This window comes from Anabrus simplex, chromosome 1, assembly GCF_040414725.1.
Source record: "Anabrus simplex isolate iqAnaSimp1 chromosome 1, ASM4041472v1, whole genome shotgun sequence".
NCBI classification, from domain to species: Eukaryota; Metazoa; Arthropoda; class Insecta; order Orthoptera; family Tettigoniidae; genus Anabrus; species Anabrus simplex.
In genome coordinates this window covers 371,385,274-371,408,305 of record NC_090265.1, presented here as the reverse complement: position 1 = coordinate 371,408,305, position 23,032 = coordinate 371,385,274, and the positions used below count along the sequence as shown (strand labels likewise).

Genomic DNA, 23,032 nt, shown 5'->3' with positions numbered 1-23,032 from the left:
TTTTCAAGCCAAATCCACTGTAAAATGATATGTAAAAATTATTCTCAATTAAATATCGCTTTTTTAACATCCTCTTATAGGGTTGCATTGCATCAAGCCAGTCTATAGACTGGTAACAACCACTACCACCAGTGAAAGTCTTATTGTCCTCAGATTTGTGATTCAACACACTTTATATTTTACAGACAATCCTTGGCCCTTAATAGTCCATTCATTTAGCTCTGTTCAACCATTTCAACCATTTTCTTGGAATGCACGTAAATACATTTTTTTTCAATTTGCTTAACATTGCACCAGCAGAGGTCGGTCTTATGGCAACAATGGGATAGGAAAGGTCTATGAACAGCAAGGAAGTAACCGTGGCCTTAATTAAGGTACAGACCAAGCATCTGCCTGGCGTGAAAATGGGAAACAAATGGGGAAAACCATTGTCAGGACTGCCGACAGTGGAGTTCAAACCCACTATCTCCCAAATGCAGGCTGCTAGCTATGTGACTAAAACAGTCAAAATACTTGCTCGGTACATACATACATACATACTGTACATACATAGACAGAAATTTAAAAATTGTATTTCCTTCTAAATTCTGGGCAATGCAGGCACACAAATACCATTTATTTCTAATTTTTTTAAATACAATTCTGACCAAAGTGGAGACAAAACAATTTATTTATGTAGAAGATGTCAGTAATGGCAAGCTCAAATGCCACCATACTGCATACAGTGCAAGCATAAAAGGCAGATATTGCACAAACAGGTTCAGTGATCAGAGACATTGCATAGGAGTGCAGCAGGAAAGCTTCATGTTGGTGATCATATGGCTACGTTGAAATGTAAAACTTCCCTCAATTTTTTTTATTCAATAAATACGATAGGATAATGAGATACTGAAAAAAACCTAGTATTTGATATAATGCATATGGTGTATCTAAAATAATAATAATAATAATAATAATAATAATAATAATAATAATAATAAACAAATGTAAACCATATCCTCTGTTGTGCATGAAACTGAAACAAAAATAAATGTTATCATTTGTGTTTTACAATTTTTATTAATATTAATATTATTGTAATTCGCTAACCAGCCAACTAGTGACCACGATAAGTTTCATTATACATTCTGGCGTTCATTCAATTTTCATTTAATCTATTAGATTTTCATTAGATTGCTGTGTTGAGCACGGCGTTCAACCGACCACGTTGCACCAGTTGTCCCTTTCACATCCTGGAAAGTCCCAAAAGTCACAATGCTTGTTCTGAAAAGGTCTCATTTTTGCAGGTCATCTGGCCATAGGCCCACTTCTTTGAGGTCTATCTTGACGTTAATGTACCAGGGAATTGTTGGTTTTGATTTTGAGTCAAAATTGTTAAAAATGAGTTTTGACCATTGAGAGTCATCCATCCAATATACAGTAGTTGGTCCGTTGTTGGACGATATAAATTTTCCATCATAGGTGACTGTAGAAGCGAGCCCTGTCTTTGTGCATTGCGTCCGTGATATTCTCTATCTGGGAGTAGATTTCTTGTCTGTTTTTTCACATGAAGATCCCGTTTCTGTAGTTTGGGCCAAGTATGTTGTGGAGAATCTTTCTTTCTCTCTTTGCTCTAACTTAGTGAGCACAAATTTCTGAGAGAGGATAAGGATAAGATTCTGGCTTAGCGCCAGTGTTGTAATGATGAATTTTGGTATATATAGAAAAACACCTTTTGTTACATATGTTCCAAGTGGTTTGGAAAGCTACCTCCATTTTTTCTACTCTGGTCATCAAGGCCTCAGTATCAGTCTGTTTGATTGGGTCCTCTCACCAAGGAATTTAAAACTGTGCAAATCGTTTATTGTTCCATATTTGGTGTTTACTTGGGTCATGTTGTCTTTGATGTGCGACTTGTCTTTTTCCAAAGACATCCACAAGCCTGTTTGTTATGCTACCTTTTTTAGCACATTTCTTCTGTTGCAGTTTCAACATTTCCTGTCATTATTGCTATACCATCTGCAAAAACTAAGCAGTTGATTTCCACACCGTTCTTCTTCTTTCCAGTCCTTAAAGGTCTGAACAAGTTTCTATCTTGTAGTATCTGACACCATTCCTGTATTACTTTTTCCAGTACGCACTTGAATAAGAGTGGTGAGAGTCCATCTCCCTGACTAACACCCATTTTAATTTCAAAGGATGCAGAGAAGCATCCTTGGAATTTTAGTTTGGAGATGGTATTCCTCAGGATTGCTCTTATTATGCACGATATCTGTTACTTCTTCTAGGGCATATTTCCATTGTTCCACTATCATGGAGTCTTCACCAGAGGCCTTGTTTTTCTCCCAGAGAGAGAGAGAGAGAGAGAGAGAGAGAGAGAGAGAGAGAAAGGAAGCAGGTTTTGACATGTTATTTGTTGGTTCTGATTGGGTTAACTGGTTTTTCACAATTAAGAAGTTTGTCAAAGTATTCAGCAAGGACCTAACAGTTTTCTTTGTTTGATGTTGCTAAAGTTCCTTCTTTCCTGCAGAGGGAGCTAGGCTTATATCCTTGTATCCTCTTTCACGGGACTCACTTAATTGAACAATCTTTTATCATTTGTTCCTTTTCATACTTGTGTTTCTCACTTCATAGTATCTTCAGCGGTTGGACACTCTACTCTACCCCCCACCCTGCTACCAGAACACAACACAATACACGACATGTACTCGCAGATACCTCTCTTCACAAATTGCTGTGTATGGACTGGAAGAACTAAAACAGTTCAGAGCTGGACCCATGCGTAGGAAAAAAGGAGAGCGAAAGGAAAGAAAGGCAAGAACCCATTACCCCATGAATAAAAGAATGGATCAAAAGAAAATGGAGTTTATTACCAACACACACAATATTAAAGTGAAAACAAAAATAGGAAGCTGCATTAAGAATTACTTAAATAACTGCAGGAAAACTTTACATCAAGTAGTATCCCGTTCAATGACATAGTAAGTTTTGTGTTACACGGCGACAGTGCATACAAATGCACTACTCACTTCCATATGCCCACATATAAATACAAACTCATTTCAGAAAAATAATGTGACATGGAACACATTATCGAAGGAATCAGAAAATGGAACCACCAAAGGGATAATACAATCTTACTACAAATGCGGGCCACGCACATATCAACAGTTAGCACACTCGTGCTCCAAACGAGCGTCCACTCGACGCTGGCGCTTCACAACAACAATGCCAAAGCACAGCCTCCCAAAGGAGCAGAGGCAGTGAACTAGAAGATGTTGCCACAGTTACAAAAACAAAAACTCAGCACCGACAATAGAGCAGATAACAGCCATGAAATATAAAATAGCAAACCACACATGGCCCAAGCCAGCCAACTAAAACTAAAACAGAAAAGAAAAAGAAGGAAAAATTACAGTAAAATTAAAATTGTAAGATACGGAGAGTACTATAAACCGTACACAGGCAGACAGCACAGTCATGCACACACACGTATGAACAAGGACAGAGATCCAATATAAAATTGACCCAGACCAGGCTGGCATGTCAAGACAAGCGACGTATAATTTCGCGCAGGATGGCGACGGATATCATAGACTCACAAGCTTGGTTCGAACACCACAAATACAATGCTGGACCACCGCAAAAACAGGCAATCATAACTTTCGTCGACCCGCTCCCCAGGACATCCAAATTGCCTCACGTGGACAAACATGGATTAAACCCTGTAGCGTCAAATCGTACAATGTACCAATGCTCAGCCATGCTTCAAAACGATGAGGAAACCGAACTGCATAGTCTCAAAACCCACAAACACACAGGCCCAAACAAACGGATAGGTAAATACCACTCTCCGCTCTTGCACGTGTGCACACAAACAAAGAAAGAAAAATTTAAAACACATACAAAATTAATTAACTAAGACATAGGTTATAAACTTCATGGTTCTGATCCGTATTGAATTGCAACTACAATGTAATTATTAAATTAATGTAGTAATGGTCCACCTTTCAATACTATAATATGTAATATTCTAAATTACATTAATTAGGGACTAGTTTCGGCCTGGGCTGGCCATCTTCAGCCTTAATGTAAAACACCTAATAACTAAACAAATGTACATGCACACAATTGACATAAAAACAAATGAAAACAAATATATACAAAGTGACATTAAAAACTGGGATGGAATATGAATAAATTTGAAAATGAACTAGGTTCTAACATCTTGAGTATGTTCATCATTGAGAATAATTTTAAGTATTAAGTATTAATTTATATACACAGAACTGTTAGTTCTAATACTGCTGATCATTTCAATAGGAACTGGTAAATGTTGATCCTTTAGTTTGTCATCAAATCTATATGTGTGGTGTTAGCTATATGTAATCCATTGGACACTGCTGTAAATAACCATTAGCTGACAGGGAACTGTTAGATGTTGTTTCATCTTCAATCAAAATAATAAATGAGATGCTCTCATGGTGCTTGTTAAATCTTGCTGAAATGTTGTTGGACATTGTCAGGACAGCACATGAAGATGTGGTTAACACAGATCGTTGTGTCTGGTATAAAATTTTTGCGATTCATTGCGGTGCCCATGAAGTTAACCTGATAAATTAGATAAAATTAAATTAATGAATCGAATGAGAGAATGTGTTAGTTAGATGGCATAGGTTATATGAGACTTACCTCTCAATACAGCATGAGGTGTGTGGTCCATTGTTGAGTGTGCTTCAGACTAACTGTTATGAAATTCAAATGAAAAGGAAGGAGAGGGGAGGGGAAGGTCAGAAGGAGACGGGGCTGGGGAAGGGGGTGGGGGAGGGGGGGGGTTAAGGTGGGGCTGAAGGATGTGGGAAAAAGGATGGTTGTTGAGGAAATGTGCTGTGAATATTATGAAAAACTGAATTATGACTTGTTGGTTTGACATTGCTGAAAATGGGAATTAGAAGGTCAAAAAGGATATTTGGTTTTTCTGAAATTTCATTAAGATTATGATTTGGGTTGAAATATTGATCTAAATGTATGAAGCAGCTTTCGGTAATGTTAAGGAGGGGTCCTTTACTGATGATTGAGAATTTCCATATCTTGTTTTATGTCTGTGAATTTGTGCTTATAGTCATGCATATGCTGTCCTACAGCTGAAAATTTATTGTATTTCAGGGCATTGACGTGTTCCGAGTACCTTATCTTAAAATTTCTCCCGGTCTGTCCGACGTAAGAAGAATTACAGCTGTTGCAAGTAATCCTGTATACTCCTGATTTTGAATAACTATTGAACTTGTTTATGGATGTGGCATTATGTAAGATTTGTGCATTCCTATTCTTTGTTTTGAAAGCTACTTTTACATCGTGCTTTTTAAAGATGTTGGTGACTTGGTAGATTTAAAAGTAGCTTTCAAAACAAAGAATAGGAATGCACAAATCTTACATAATGTCACATCCATAAACAAGTTCAATAGTTATTCAAAATCAGGAGTATACAGGATCACTTGCAACAGCTGTAATTCTTCTTACGTGGGACAGACCGGGAGAAATTTTAAGATAAGGTACTCAGAACACGTCAATGCCCTGAAATACAATAAATTTTCAGCTGTAGGACAGCATATGCATGACTATAAGCACAAATTCACAGACATAAAACAAGATATGGAAATTCTCAAAATCATCATTAAAGGACCCCTCCTTAACATTACCGAAAGCTGCTTCATACATTTAGATCAATATTTCAACCCAAATCATAATCTTAATGAAATTTCAGAAAAACCAAATATCCTTTTTGACCTTCTAATTCCCATTTTCAGCAATGTCAAACCAACAAGTCATAATTCAGTTTTTCATAATATTCACAGCATATTTCCTCAACAACCATCCTTTTTCCCACATCCTTCAGCCCCACCTTAACCCCCCCTCCCCCACCCCCTTCCCCAACCCCGTCTCCTTCTGACCTTCCCCTCCCCTCTCCTTCCTTTTCATCTGAATTTCACAACAGTTAGTCTGAAGCACACTCAACAATGGACCACACACCTCATGCTGTATTGAGAGGTAAGTCTCATATAACCTATGCCATCTAACTAACACATTCTCTCATTCGATTCATTAATTTAATTTTATCTAATTTATCAGGTTAACTTCATGGGCACCGCAATGAATCGCAAAAATTTTATACCAGACACAATGATCTGTGTTAACCACATCTTCATGTGCTGTCCTGACAATGTCCAACAACATTTCAGCAAGATTTAACAAGCACCATGAGAGCATCTCATTTATTATTTTGATTGAAGATGAAACAACATCTAACAGTTCCCTGTCAGCTAGTGGTTATTTACAGCAGTGTCCAATGGATTACATATAGCTAACACCACACATATAGATTTGATGACAAACTAAAGGATCAACATTTACCAGTTCCTATTGAAATGATCAGCAGTATTAGAACTAACAGTTCTGTATATATAAATTAATACTTAATACTTGAAATTATTCTCAATGATGAACATACTCAAGATGTTAGAACCTAGCTCATTTTCAAATTTATTCATATTCCATCCCAGTTTTTAATGTCACTTTGTATATATTTGTTTTCATTTGTTTTTATGTCAATTGTGTGCATGTACATTTGTTTAGTTATTAGGTGTTTTACATTAAGGCTGAAGATGGCCAGCCCAGGCCGAAACTAGTCCCTAATTAATGTAATTTAGAATATTACATATTATAGTATTGAAAGGTGGACCATTACTACATTAATTTAATAATTACATTGTAATTAACTAAGAGCCTGCAAAGACAGGTAATAAGTTTATTACCGGTGTGATTAATGCAATAAGTATCAGAAAGCTATCTGCCGTTGTCGGACCCATAGTTTAAATCCTTCAATGGCAGAATTTATTTGTACACATACAGAGCTTCAGAGTTTATACATAGGTCCTTTGTGCCTCATTCAACTCGTATCTCAATATTACCTCATGAATGTATTGTGTCAGTCTTCATCTTTAGGTTGAAGATGTTCTTTGATCACCAAAGTATTCTATCTGTGGTGTGTGATATGCCTGGCAACAGTCGCTCGCAATGAAATCTGTCAGGCAAGTCTGTTTTTTATGCATGTATCCCCCGATTCGACCTTATCTTTATTAATTCAGTTATTTTAAAAACCTTTACAATGGATTATTTTAAAAACCTTCTTTACAATGGATGAAGACCTTGTAGTAAATAAACCCAATCTTGACCTAGCTTCTAAGACAGTGTATCCAACCCAGAAGACTAATGACATCTGTGTATGTTCTTATTTAATTACAAGACTGTGGAATAATAATGATAAATCCAAAACAGTTTTTTTTTTTTACATGAAATAGATACAATATATTTCAACTAACAGTGTAACGTATGTATGTTGAGTGCTCAGCCTGGAGGCTGGTTTGGACCTCAACAGTTCAGCCATATGCAGTTAGGTGGCCCAGGCAGCACTGAAGAGGCTTATAAGGAAATGAGGAGTGAGGTAGCTTCCCGTTGCTTTCCTTGCTGAGCCAGAAGTTGCTATTACATTTCAGTCTGCCAAGCCCACTGAAATGTCTGCATCAACTGACCCTATGAGCAACATTTTCACACCATTCCTAATAGGGACTGGTTGCATAATGAATGGCATTACTAGCATCACTCATACCCCGGTCACTTTCATGTTGTCAAAGCCAAGGATGAGACTGAAGACAGGTCAATGAGAGTAACACATTTGTTCTAGCCTACACCAGAAGACATACTGCACTGTGAACACTAGGACTAGCCAGCAAAGGCATCATAAGGTTTATGTTTAAAGTGTCGTAAGAACTACTCTATTCAAGTGAACTGAAATTTTATGTAAAAGAACATTCTGAGCTCAATTATCACCAATTCTCTGCAAATCTGCTTACCCAAAGACTAAGGTCGACGTGGATTCCACCAAGCATCATACACTAAGTTACGTTTTGTTTCACTCGCATTCATGGAAATTAACCTTCCAATTGGAAAGACTGCTTCAGCCTGAAGAGGAACTGGAATTTTACTGTGTTTCAACACTGGACAATTGCAACTGAAAATGGATTTCGCCAGTGACTTGAAACCAGTACCATGACAGCCTAAGAAACCGATGCTGGCAGGTCCTAAGATGTAAAATACTCAACTTTGCAGTCATCAGTCCGAGGATGACCATCCCTCAGTTCGAGGCAGGATTAAATAAGATAAGTAGACTAATTAATTTGTATTTTTTGTAAACTTTGGAGTCTTTGACTTAATAAGATAGATTGGTATTGATTATATCATGAATCCAGAGATTCTGAGTGCCATATTTTGCTCTTTGTTCCTTACAGTAGAGTATTTATTTGAAATATCACATCCTAAGGTATATGCTGTTGATTTAAGTAGAAATTTCAGTAGAATCTTCAGATATTTTGGTATAATTGTGATAGTGAATCTTCTATCGAAAACCATGTGTAGATTGAGATAAGAGGTTAATAATGTTTAATCTTAACAATATCATGCCCATCCACATAAAATTTAGTGGATAATTCATTGCTGTGCGACTGATTTATTTATCTGAATGATGACATATTTCATGGTTATAAATATGGGTAATAAAATAAAGAAAAATGTTAGATGTTCACCTTCAATAAATCTCACCTATAGTCGATAATAATAATAATAATAATAATAATAATAATAATAATAATAATAATAATAATCTATATATTTAAAAAATTATGAAAACTAAAGTCAGTCAGTCCGGCCATTCTATCCAGTCGATTTCCTTCATTTTTTCTCTTAACTGAAAGGTATTCATGCACAGATTTGTCATCAGGTACTATAAATCACTTAACTTCCGCCTTCCTCAAATTATTACATAAAATAAATTTCATCAAATTATTTGATTTTTCAATTTTTTGTCTCTTTGAAGCAATCATATCTTTGATTCTAATGGAGGTACGGAGTTCGTTTTGGCCTAAGAACACTTGGTGGATCAAGCGCTTTCTTTTGAGGTAATAACTACTTAAATTGGTAGATTCTGAGAAAAGTTATGAGTACATTTGTCTCCATGACGAAGATCTTGGAAGGACTTTTTAACAGTTCGGCACGTAGTGTTGTTCCAACTAACATTTAATTCAATTTCTTTGTGCGATGTATTTTCAAGTGTTTTTTTTGTTTTTTGTTTTTTTACATAATATTACATTCTAATACCGTAGCAGATCATTTCATTAACTCGAAACCTTGCAAATGCATCCGTGAGGATAGTAACAAACAACACCACACTTGGTACATTGCGGGCGGAGCCAGCAGGAAACTGTTATTAATAATAATTGTACCGGGCGGTACACCTCCATGCCGCTAGTTCAAATATTGCGCCAATTGAAACTCCTCTACAGGAGAAAGTCTGAACTTTAAAAAACTGTATCAACTCACTGTTTCTCCGAAGATGGCTCTGTGTAAATTTTGATGTGTTTTTGTTTGGCATTGATCAAGAAGTGTGGATATTCTCCACCAGATGTCTCTATAAAAACTATGGTAATACACTCTGGTGCAATGGAATGAACTTTCTTGAAGAAATTTTGTATTCATAAGTTTTGTCTTTACTAAATTTTGTTCTGTCATTTGTGGGTTGGCAATATAAATCCTTTCTTTCTGCCTGTTTTGAATGTATGATGATATAGATGTTGATTCCCATAGGGAATCTGAAATATTTGTCCTGAATGAGCAAATTTATAATACCAATATAAATGGTTCGTTATTGGACATTATAAATTATAAATTATAAATTTTTCAACTGATGAGCCCACCCTAGCACACGAGGGCGAAACGCTGGCAACCAAGAATGAGCTAGCTGGAAAATTTATAATGTCCAATAACGGACCATTTATATTGGTATTATAAATTGATGAGCCCACCCTAGCACACGAGGGCGAAACGCTGGCAACCAAGAATGAGCTAGCTGGAAAATTTATAATGTCCAATAACGGACCATTTATATTGGTATTATAAATTTGCTCATTCAGGACAAGTATTTCAGATTCCCTATGGGAATCAACATCTATATCATCTGATGGCCCAGCAGGCATCAATTTTTAGTGATGAGACAAAGTCTCTTAGTGCATTGGCACTGCCGGTGGCTCCAGTTAGCCTACGCAGTGGCCTCCACGGTATGCACTAGCCAGCGTATTGGTAGGTGTGCTAGGTACCAACTGATGAGCCCACCCTAGCACACGAGGGCGAAACGCTGGCAACCAAGAATGAGCTAGCTGGAAAATTTATAATGTCCAATAACGGACCATTTATATTGGTGTTTTGAATGTAGCCAATCAGGAATTTCTGTAATTAATTTTCCACCAATAAGGTGTTTCTTCCTCGTCTTGTGTATTAGTTTTTGCTGTTATCCAATAAACGTTTGTGGGCGGGTTGTTATCAGTCCTGAAAGGTCTCGAACTTTCCACGAGGGTATAAAAACTGCTGATTTTCTTGTCTCCTGGCCACTTCAGTAACATCTTTCTTAGTGTGTGGATATGTAGCAGGGGGCAGGAAGGGCCTCTTTCTTCAGGCAACAGATCTCCAACAAGGTAATGGCCTTTTAACATCTGTATTTCTTGCTAGCTCAGCAGTTTAACTCTCGGAGAGGGTTCGAAACCTTTAATATGTAACCAATTCCTTTAAAATGTAAATTACTTTTCAGTATATGTAAAAACTTCAAATCCCTTTTCCATAAAGCAGGGATAGAGAGTGCTTCACCCTCTCGAGCTCCCTTTCATTTTGAAATCGAGGTGACTACGTTTTCATAACCGTTTCGTCTCTTCCTTAATGTATTAAAGTTTTTTCATACGAGTCACCTCCCTAGCTTGGAATTAGCCCCTGTATATCGGTCTAGAGCCACTTAGGTTTTAATATTGTATATTTAGGAGTGCAAGTTCACGCCTCCAGTCCTTTCTGTACTTTGGGCCATTAACTTAACCTGATGTTTTGTTTTCTTCATGCGAAGGCCCTGTAGGTTGGGTATTATATACCCCTGTTTCTTTGTATGCCGGGGCCGATGACCTTCGATGTTAGGCCCCTTTAAACAACAAGCATCATCATCATCACATCTTTGTATGCCTTGATGGCAGTTTGGATAACAGTCTGTTATTGCCTTTATAGGCTTGAAATATCGAAAGCGGGTCAGCTCTTTATGGCGTTGTGGTAAAGGTGCTTTAGAGAGGCTTGAGGTTAATAGTTGGGAGCAAGTGCTCCTTGTATGAAGGGGTTTTCTGCCCCTGGGATCTGATCTGTAACCTGGCAAAGTTGAGCTTGCAGCTCGAGGAATGTAAAACGGGGCTCGAAGCCCAAATCTTATAACGAACTGTAATTTGTAATTGCTTTATTTGTTGATCTGCTACTTGGTACCTGTTAATACTCTGTTATTTGTTGATTTTGAAAAGAAAATATAACCTTTGTTAAAGTTTTAAATTAACTTTAATTTTGTAGTTGAGACCTATTCCAGCCCACACCTTCTTTCACCTCTGCTGATCCACCAAAACACGGTAATAATAATAATAATAATAATAATAATAATAATAATAATAATAATAATAATAATAATAATAATAATAATAATTGTACCGGGCGGTACACCTCCACGCCGCTTATTCAAACTTTGTGCCAGTTGAAACTCCTCTACTGGAGGAAGTCTGAACTTTATCTATTGTGTTAATTTTCAAGTTTCTCAGAAGATGTCACTACTTGTAAAATTTTGAAGTTCTGAACTGTGTCAGTTTCGATTTATTTTTGTTTTCTCTGTAGCAAGAAGTGTGAACATTCTCTTCTAGATGGCACTACTTAAGAACTACTATTGTGCACCCTAGTGCGAAGTGAAGGAACTTTTTTTTTGAAGAAATTTTGTATGTATAAGTTTGCTCTTTGTTAAATTTCCTTCAGTCATTGTTTGTGTTGGCAATGTTAATCCTTTCGTTCCGCCAGGTTTGAATTTAGCCAATCCCGAATTTCTTTAATTAATTTATGACCAATCAGGTGTATCTTCTTCAACTTGGATATGTTGCTTAACCCTAGCCAATAAAGTGAGGGGGGGGTGTGGCTTTTCATTCATGAAACGTCTCGAACTTTCCGCGAGGGTTTATAAACTGCTGATTTTAGGGTCTCCGGGCCACTTCAGTAACATCTATCAGTGTGTAAAGTACGTAGCAGGGGGCGGGAAGCGCCTCTTTCTTCGGGCAGAAGTTCAGCCACCAGGTAATGGCCGTTTAATAACTTCTTTTCTTGCTAGCTCAGCAGTTTAACTCTCGGGGCAGGTCCGAAGCCTTTCTACCATGTAACTTTTCCCCTAAAATGTAAAGACACCTTGTATCAATTCTATCTTTTAAACTACATATGGGGATAGAGAGTGCTTAACCCTCTCGAGCTCCCACTCATATTGCGTTGAGGTGAACTTATTTTCTCAACCGTTTCTTCCTTAATGTAATGTAAATTGTCTTCTTCTATAAGTCACCTCTCTAGTATGGGATTAGCCCTTGCAGTAACGGCCTAGTGCCAAGTAGGTTTTATATAAAGTGTATTAGGAGTGCAAGAACGCCTCCTCTCAAGTTGGTATTTTAGAGGCCATGTAATTGACCTGTTTCTTTACTTGGGTATTTTTACCCCTGTTTTCATGTCCTTGGAGGACAACTTGAAAGTGGAGTTTGGTGTGGCCTTTGATAGGCTTAAATTTTGAGAGCGAGTTGCTCTTTCTTGAAAATTGAGTTGCTGTATGCCTCGAGGAGGCTTTTCCGTGTAAAGAGGAGCAAGTGCTCCTAGGCCTGATTGGGGTTTTCTGCCCCTTTGTGGAACCTTGAATATAAGTAAAGTTGGGCTCATTGCTCAAGAATTATGTGTCTGGCTCTCGGAGCCCAAATCTTGTAATCACTGTAATTGTACATTTTCGAATTGTGTTTCGGCTACTGAGTACCTGTTCTACTTGTTATTTCTTAATCTTGAAAAGAAAATATAACCTTGTTAAATTTTATCTTAACTTTAATTTCGTATTTTGAGACCTGTTCACCCCCGCACCTTCTTTTACCTACCTCTGCACATCCACTATACTCCGTAACAATAATAATAATAATAATAATAATAATAATAATAATAATAATAATAATAATAATAATAATAATAATAATAATAATAATAATAATAATAATAATAATAATAATAATAATAATAATAATAATAATAATAATAATAAGTTGTATTATATTATTAGTTGACTGACCGGCCCCGCTGTGTAGAGGCAGAGTGCCTGCCTGTTACCTGGAGGCTCCGGGTTTAAATTCCAGCCAGGCCAGAGATTTTTATCTGGATCTGAGGGTTGGTTCGAGGTCCACTCAGCCTATATGATTACTATAGGGAACATGCATGATCCGGGGTTTTAATTAAAAATATGCTAATCTGATTAAAAATTTCATGCAGAATTCAAAAATGTGATCAGAATGTACAAATAATAACTCCGAACATGATAAAAATCGAAATTAAAGTACGAAAATGTTACGTCACGCAAGTACGTGATCTCATTGGTCTGACGTCATCGTACAGGTTGACTGAATTAGCAGACTAAATAACACATAGTGTGCTGTGGGAAACAGGTTACACTTCACATATTTCTACTTTATGTTAATGTCTGGTATAGTTAAATTCGAGGTCTATACATTGGATAATAATCCGAGTGGTATATTTTAGACTTAAAATGAATCCTGCGCAGACAGTGAGGCAGAAAACTTATAAATGGTGTATAGTTCCGATGTGCAATAGCACATCGCATACCATCCCAAACAAATTGTTTATAAATGTTCCAAAGACACTAAAAATAGGGAGAAAAGTATTTTGGCGAGCCGGAGAAATGCTGGTGATATATCGGAAAAGTCTACAGTTTTTTTTTTTTTTTTGAGATCATTTTATAAGTTGAATTTGTTTGAATTTTCAATCACTTTTCCATGTCAGCTGTTCTAGTGGTAAAACTTTAAATTTTAATGTACCATGCTTTAATTAAATGCTTCAATTATATCTTGAAATATGAAAGTAATAAACAGTGCATTAATTAATGCTGATTATTAAAGTATTCTCCAAACCTAACCTATGTTTTGGGTGATCCATGTCAAGGTAATAAATCAAAGGGGTTTTGAACCATATTGACAGCTCTAATTATACCTATTTATCTTGGCATGCGGCAGTTATTTATGTCTTTATAGAAGAGCTTACATTTGTAAAGAAATTTAGGTTACAGCTAAATACTCTATAATATAACAAAAAATAGGTGTGTACATCATAAAATAAAAAGTGAATTTAACAAATGTATCGCTCTACACAAAACGAATGCTTGTCTGTTGGGGTCTTATAAGTTAACAATGCTCAATTATAATAATTATCATAATATTAATGAAATAAGTAACATAATTGCACACAGGTGAAAATAGTGATGCCGGTGTTTAAAATATTATCCAACTTAGTCTAAGTTTGAAGTTATACAAGCGAAGTCAATAAACCGAAGGGTAAAAATACCGGACGAGTTGGCCGTGCGGTTATGAGCGCGCAGCTGTGAGCTCACATCCGAGAGATAGTGGGTTCGAACCCCACTGTCAGTAGCCCTGAAGATGGTTTTCCGTGGTTTCCCATTTTCACACCAGGCAAATGCTGGGGCTGTACCTTAAATAAGGCCACTGCCACTTCCTTCTTATCCCTAGGCCTTTCCTGTCCCATCATCGCCATAAGACCTATCTGTGATGGTGCGACGTAAAACAAATAGCAAAAAAAAAAGTAAAAGTCACAGCACCCAAAGACATTCCTGTATTGGACGACTAAAACGTCACCAAGACACTTTTCGTAAGTGATATGCTCAGCTTGTTAAAAGCCAAATGTAATTAATGTTATTGGCTTTATGCCCCGCTAACTACTTCTACGGTTTTTGGAGACGCCGATGTGCAGGAATTTAGTCCTGCAGGAGTTCTTTTACGTGCCTGTAAATCTACCGACATGAGGGTGACGTATTTGAGCATCTTCAACTACCACTGGACTGAACCACGATCGATCCTGCCAAGTTGGGGTCAGAAGGCCAGCACCTCAACCGTCTGAACCACTCAGCCCGACTTGTGAAAACTAGATGAAGTCATATTTTTTATCTTTATCATGTTTAACTTTTTCCCTCCACCAAGATATTTAATGTTTCTCTTTCATGGGCCCCGGAAGTGGGTAGGCCAGTTGCCCCAACCATAAATATATATTTTTTCGGGAATGATAGATTATAGACCTATAGTACTATGATCTTTCTTTCTTTCTTTCTTTCTTTCTTTCTTTCCTTCTTTCTCTCTTTCTTTCTCTCTTAATCAGTTTATCCTTCCGGGTTGGTTTTTCCCTCGGACTCAGCGAGGGATTTCACCTCTACCGCTTCAAGGGCAGTGTCCTGGAGCGTGAGACTTTGGGTATGGTGATACAACTGGTGAGGAGGGCCATTACCTTGCCCAGGCGGCCTCACCTGCTATGCTCAACAGGGGCCTTGTTGGAGGATGGGAAGATCGGAAGGGATAGACAAGAAAGAGGGAAGGAAACGGCCGTGGCCTTAGGTGTCTGGAGGAGAAGTGGGAAAATACGAAAAACCACTTTGAGGATGGCTGAGGTGGGATTCAAAACCCCTGTACTCAGTTGACCTCCCGAGGCTGAGTAGAGCCCGTTCCAGCCCTCGTACTATTTGTTTTCAACTTCCGTGGCAGAGCCGGGAATCGAAACCGAACCTCCGGGGGTGGTAGCTAATCACATTAACCACTACACCACAGAGGCGGAATAGTACTATAATGCTACCTATATGTTTATGTTAGTGCTGAAATCAGATTTCTTACTTTACTAATGCTGAAAGCCCGAAAATGCAATGTTATTCTTTAATATGGGAATCAGTCTAGAAGGAAATGTTGAAAGTGATGTGATTTCTATCCAGGTTCGTTATTATTCTAATACTATGAGTTACAGTACATTGCACGTATATATAAGATGCCACTTACAAACTTGCTTTTTATCCGCGAATTTCTGCAGCCACAAAAGTCACTATTTTTCAAGAATTATGACATCTACACATGGTAGATTGTCTGACTGTGCTGTTTTGAACCTTTCTTCTGTCATTTTGAAGTTATTCGCGATCACGAATAAACAATCGGCTTTTAGTAACGGCTGATGCACAATAGCTGGTAGAGCTGCATGGGGTACTGAATCCTGACGTCACAGTGCGCCGCTTACGCCAGAGGCCGTTTCACTCACCTTGCAGAAAGGCACTTTTAAATATTTTTTTAATAGTAGAAAACAAGGCAACTTACCACAATGTAATGCGTTTACGTACTATTTCATTGGTGTACTTTTCAAAAAAAACATTTTTGAAAATTATGCATGTTCCCTATTGAGGAGCTGTCTGGCAGTGAGAGGGCGGCCCTGGTCTAGGAAGCCAAGAATAATGGATGAGAGGATTTGTTGTGTTGACCACACACCAGCTCATAATCTGAAGGCCTTCACGCTGAGAAGCGGTCACTTGGTAGACCATGGCCCTTCAGGGCTGCTGCGCTATTGGCATTGGTTTGGTTTTTATTATTAGTTGACTGAGTGCCATTTTTATGTTATTTGTGCTTGGCTGTGCTTAGACGGTAGTCGACAGGTTTGTTGATAAGAATACATAAATAAGCACAAAACAAGAATCATCACTGATCACAATGTTGTGATTTTTGTCGAGTATTGTCCTTTCCAAACTGAGAAATATGAGAAAGTATATTTTTTATCAGGAAGTTGAAAGCATTCAAGCAGAGAACAGTCATCAAATTATTTTCAGGGACAACTTAATCAAATGATGTGTATGTAAAATTAAATTTGTTAAGTGTGATTGACATCAAAGTTGTTATATCTAAAATATTGATTAATTTCTTTTCTTTTTGGTCATTTTTGAGTTCGTCTAATTTAGACATACAAGAGAGTGTATTTCTATGTAAAGTTAAATTTTAATCATAACTTTTCAAACTTATATGAAAGAAGGGATCATTCATTAGAAAAATCAAGAATATGTTATTATATCATCCTATTTGTTTGTATAATATTTGGATGTTTTAATTTTACTCGGTGAAGTAGTGGTTGTCTCCATGTCCATAATTATTTAATATGACCAATATTGAATAAAAGCATCAGATTATCATTTTAATTGCACCGAGTTGTAACTTAATATCCTGACATCATTTCCTGGACCCAACGTTCTTATGTGCCTTTTATCAATTTAGTGGACTGAGCACATCTGAGGTGTCTCAGTGTTCTTCGACTGAGCTAGTTCAGCGTTTATACTGATACAGTAAGTAACACTAATTCTTCTTCTATCGAAGTACAGTGGATATTTCAAAACACTGTTAAAAAAAATCTACTTTCCTTCAAAGAACTAAGATATTAACATAATTACCCAAATCTGAATTGATGTTCCATTCTCCACAAAGAACAGATCCACAGCATCGACTGCCAGCCTTGTCATACGGTACTTTATCTCATCACCCGAAGGACAGCGATAATGAGTTTCAGGATCTGATTCTGAACACTGTAAAGGTGGCTGACCATGGTGACAAGCACGTGGCAAGTTTGGTGCGCGTAGTCCATTCTCTGCATCCTTACCAAGTAGTACTAATGTCTCCAGACTAGTCACAAGATGGTACAACTGAAAATAAGAAATCATATAAAACTGCTGCTGCAAAAACTACAGAATCTTTCACTACTTAAAATCCAGATTTCAAGAAAATAATACAGTATTTCAGGAAAGATACATGGAACTCCAAGTAGCTCAAGGCCCATTTTTGTGATTTTATTGATTTAATTAAACTGTGTCCAACAATTAAATCTCAGCGATTGAAAGTACAAGGAATACAAACTCAAAAAAGATGGGTAGAGAGAATATTCTCTGGAACTGCCCTATTCCTTGTAACGTTCATCTTCATGAGTATGTGATAGGTCAACTGACATACCATCATCTGAACCATAGGTTCTGTCAAATGACATACCAAAATCTGACCCAGTAGACATAAAACAAGATTTCATCTTGTGAAGCTTTCAAAAATCCTGAACAATGAAAAGCAGGGAATGAACCATACATAATTTCACCAACAGTAATTTTTGATAAGATACCAGTACCTGTATAATTTTCTAACCATCTTCGACATACAGAAAGTCTCTCTCATTCACTTTACATAGTCCAATTACCTAAGACAACTTCTCTGCACAACTTTATACAAAATGCTGATTGCAATTTCAGGTCTTTTTCTCTAAACTGAAAAAACCCTCTTGTCCTTGTTTCAACCGTTCCGTGGTACTGATCAGTCTCGGAGCTATTTAAAAAATCCTTCTTCAAAGAGCTAAGATATTAACATAATTACCTTCAAATAAAATAAAATATCACACCAACACTAGGTGCTCAACTTCTATAATCAAGTAATGATATGATAATGAACACACAGTGTCTTAAACATCTCTATACCGGACAAGTTGGGCATGCGGTTAGAGGTGTGCGGCTGTGAGTTTGCATCCGAGAGATAGTGGGTTTGAATCCCACTGCCGGCAGCCCTGAAGATGGTTTTCCATGGTTTACCACTTTCACACCAGGCAAATGCTGGGGCTGCACCTTAATTAAGGCCATGGCCGCTGGTTAATAGAGGAAACGCCTGAAAACCCTTTCATCTGATCTGATTTTTGAACTCCTAGGCCTTTCCTATCCCATCGTCGCCATAAGACTTATCTGTGTCGGTACGACATAAAGCCAAAAAATCTCTATTATTATATTATTATTATTACTATTATTATTATTAGTTTTGATCAGCAAAGGAAAACCTGGTGGTTAAAAGACCTTTTGTGTATGTTGGACACAGCTGGAAAAGGCCTGAAAAAACTTCTGCAGCCCAGAATTCTCTCAGCAGTTCAGTTAGCAGGGGATTTATCTGTTCACCAGCATGGATTTCGGAAAGGGCAGTGACTATGGATGCAGTGTGGGAGGTGGTGAATACAGCAGAAAGAGCACAAATGGGAAATCATTCCCATAAAGTGACACTTCTTGTGACCCTGGATGTGAAAAATGCTTTCAATGTGGCAAGGTGGAGCGACATGTTGGAAGCTCTTGAAGAAACTTTCAAGCTACCACAGTATCTTATGCCTGTAATGAGAGACTACTTCAAGGATCGCACTCTGCTGTATGATACGAAAGATGGACAAAGGACAAAACAACTGATGGCTGGTGCAGCGCAGGGATCGATCCCTGGCCCAGATCTTTGGAACATCATGTATGATGGCTTGTTACGTTTCGAGATGCCAGAGGATACAAAGCTTGTGGGTTACACTGATCATGTGGCCACCTTGATAGTGGCTCGTAATGTTGAGATGGCTCAAATCAAACTGAACCAGGTGATGTGGCGTATAAAAGAATGGATTATGATTCACAGGCTAACACTAGCAGAACACAAAACGGAGATAGTTCTTCTGACGAGGAAAAGGATCAAGACACTTGTGCCAATGACTGTTGGAGAGTTAGTGATTGAAACGTCTACGAGCACAAAATATTTAGGATTGATACTTGACTCCAAGCTCACATTCTGGAATAATATTCAGAGAGTGACAGATAAGGCAGTAAAATACATCATTGCACTTAGTAGACTGATGGGAAATATTGAAGGTCCGAAAGCCAGTAAACGACGCCTTCTCACGTTGACGGTTCAGTCAGTGCTCCTGTATGGCTCTGAAATCTGGGGTGAATCCTTGAGATTTGCTTAGTATCGGAGAAGGATAGCTGTCATTAAGAGGGGAATTCCTCAAGGCAGTATTATTAGACCTTTATGTTTTCTTATATATATCAATGATATGTGTAAAGAAGTTGAATCAGAGATAACGCTTTCTGCAGATGATGTTATTCTGTACAGAGTAATAAATAAGTTACAAGATTGTGAGCAACTGCAAAATGACCTCAATAATATTGTGAGATGGACAGTAGGCAATGGTATGATGATTTACGGGGATAAAAGTCAGGTTGTGAGTTTCACAAATAGGAAACGTCCTCTCAGTTTTAATTACTGAGTCGATAGGGTGAAAGTTCCCTTTGGGGATCATTGTAAAATACCTAGGTATTAATATAAGGAAAGATCTTCATTGGGGTAATCACATAAATGGAATTGTAAACAAAGGGTACAGATCTCTGCACATGGTTATGAGAGTATTTAGTGGTTGTAGTAAGGATGTAAAGGAGAGAGCATATTTGTCTCTGGTGAGACCCTAACTAGAGTATGGTTCCAGTGTATGGGACCCTTACCAGGATTACTTGATTCAGGAACTGGAAAAAATCCAAAGAAAAGCAGCTCGATTTGTTCTGGGCGATTACCGACAAAAGAATAGCGTTACAAAAATGTTGCAAAGTTTGGGCTGGGAAGACTTGGGAGGAAGGAGACTAGCTGCTTGACTAAGTGGTATGTTTTATTACAAGTCATCACTCTCATTTTTTGGTCCATATTGAAAACGGAGATCTCACTTAGTTTACTAAAGGTGTACATTTATTTGTTCAACCTATTCAATAAATCAATCAATCAATCAATCAATCAAGCAATCAATCAATCAAAGTGGTATGTTCCGAGCTGTCAGTGGAGAGATGGCATGGGAGGACATCAGTAGACGAATAAGTTTGGATGGTGTCTTTAAAAGTAGGAAAGATCACAATATGAAGATAAAGTTGGAATTCAAGAGGACAAATTGGGCAAATATTCGTTTATAGGAAGGTGAGTTAGGTATTGGAATAACTTACCAAGGGAGATGTTCAATAAATTTCCAATTTCTTTTAAATCATTTAAGAAAAGGCTAGGAAAACAACAGATAGGGAATCTGCCACCTGGGTGACTGCCCTAAATGCAGATCAGTAGTGACTGACTGACTGACTGATTGATATGTCGTACAATGGAGAGCAGCTTTACATATTGCCTGTGCATACCGCATGGTTTCTGCAATCCTCACGGTGGCGGCAATAGCCCCAATATATCTACTTGCATTGCAGCGAGAAGAAATCTGGCGTACCCAAGGAGAGCTGGGAAAGAAATGTGCAAAGAAGCGTGCCCTCAATCAATGGATGAGGCGATGGCAACTAAGACGGGAAAGTGACATTCGGGGTAAATGGACCAAGCGACTGATACCACGCTTCGATATCTGGGTTGAAAGGGTTCATGGTGAAGTCAACTATTACCTCACACAAAGCTTCTAACAGGACATGGATATTTTCGGAAATTCCTATATAGAGTGGCCAGAGCAAGTAATGCAGCATGAACATACTGTGACGACATCGATGATGTACTTCACAACTTCTTTGTGTGCGGCCACTGGATGATAAAGAGAAGATGTGTGGAAACTGAATTGGGAGAACTGACACCAGATATTATTTCTGTGATGCTACGAAACCAGGAATCCTGGGATTGGGTGGCAGTGTATGTGGAGGATATCCTTCGTCAGAAGAAGGGGGATTTAGAAGCGTACGAACGGCTATAAAGGAGGACAAATGAAGAAAGAAGAGTCTGAGAGACCAAGTAAGCATGACATCACCCTGAAGTAATGCGAGAGTGATTCTCGAGTGGTGATATACATTGTGGGAAAAGGGTGTGTGGTTTTTAGTGGGTAAGAACTCCACACACTTGTGGAGTGCAGACTCTTCACAAGTGTCTTTTGAAGATTTTTCTCGTAAAAAAAACATTATTATTATTATTATTATTATTATTATTATTATTATTATTATTATTATTATTATTATTATTATTATTCATTCTGACACCAACAGGTACTTGCCAAGGGACACAGAATAGCTCACAAGTTCTTTTAAAATAATTGAATTGTTGGTTTCGTAAAAGAAACATCAATGAACTTAAGAATATGAACATCGTTTCTTTTCTTGCTGTAGGAAGGAAAATAAATATGTTTTCCATACAAATGGTTCCGCATTATTACCACCAAGAATTTTATAGTTGTGGTAACAACTATTTTGTCTTGCATATTTCGGTCCAGTCTGTATGAATCCTGCCATTCGACAAAATTTCTGAGGATGGTCCCTCTAGCACCCAGAAGCAGTCCAGAAGCAATAATGAATTAGAAAGAATGCCAACAACTCGACCTTTTGGCACTTTCAATAATTAGTTTTATTATGTTATATTTATTTTATAATACATTTAGCAGGGTAATTACACAAAAATATTACACTTCCAATGATATATAATAAAAAATTACCTACTTATATTTATTTAGTAATTCATTTTGAATTAGGGGTGACACTATGTTAATTACAGTATCCAAAAGTCTTACAGTCAAAAGCATATTAATTATTATCTAAAAGTCTCACAGTTTCAACATTATGACAAAATGCGTGGTTTAGAAAGAAGGATAACAAATCCAGTACAGGATATATTTGGGATAACAGAAGGACGAAGACAGTAATTAATTACTTAGTGGTGGAAAGTGCAAGCTGCAGTTGATGGATGGCTCTACCAGGAGAAGCATTTGGCAGAGACCATCCAGTAGTGGTAGAGATAATGAGGGTGAGAGAAATTGAAAGAATAAAGGAAATAAGAGAGAAGAAAAAAGCATGGAAATTAAAAAATTAAAATGTGCACGAGATATTGAAACAACAAATTCCAACAATGGAAGATAGAAATGTAGAAAGGTCCAAGTTTAAAAAGACATTTGTAAGCTGTGCAGAGAACACCTGTCTTAGAACGTCTGCAAGGGTAAAAAGAATAGGAGACACCCTGGTAGAGACAGAGAAGAAATTTGTAAAAGAAAAGAAGCTAGGCAAGAATGGAATAGAGATAAAAAGGAAGAATGTAAAAGTATCAAGAAATCAAAAAGATATGTACAAAATTTAGTAACTGAAGAAAAGAGGAAATCCAGGAGAAATTCAAAAGAGAGATAGAAGAGCATGCAGAGGAGAGCAAAACAATGCTATATAGGCTTGTAAAAAGCAAGAAAAGAGTATGCACAAAGCTGAGTAAAGATGGAGGTTTAGATT

General features: G+C 37.4%; 1 protein-coding gene across 1 annotated transcript in view; it reads right to left on the bottom strand.

Moving 5' to 3' along the window:
- The window catches only part of tweek (transmembrane protein KIAA1109 homolog tweek), an 843,591-nt gene that overhangs the window by 655,192 nt on the left and 165,367 nt on the right, over positions 1-23,032 (bottom strand). The window contains 1 exon segment of the mRNA XM_068226772.1: positions 17,432-17,680. Coding sequence (XP_068082873.1) covers positions 17,432-17,680 — 249 coding nt within the window.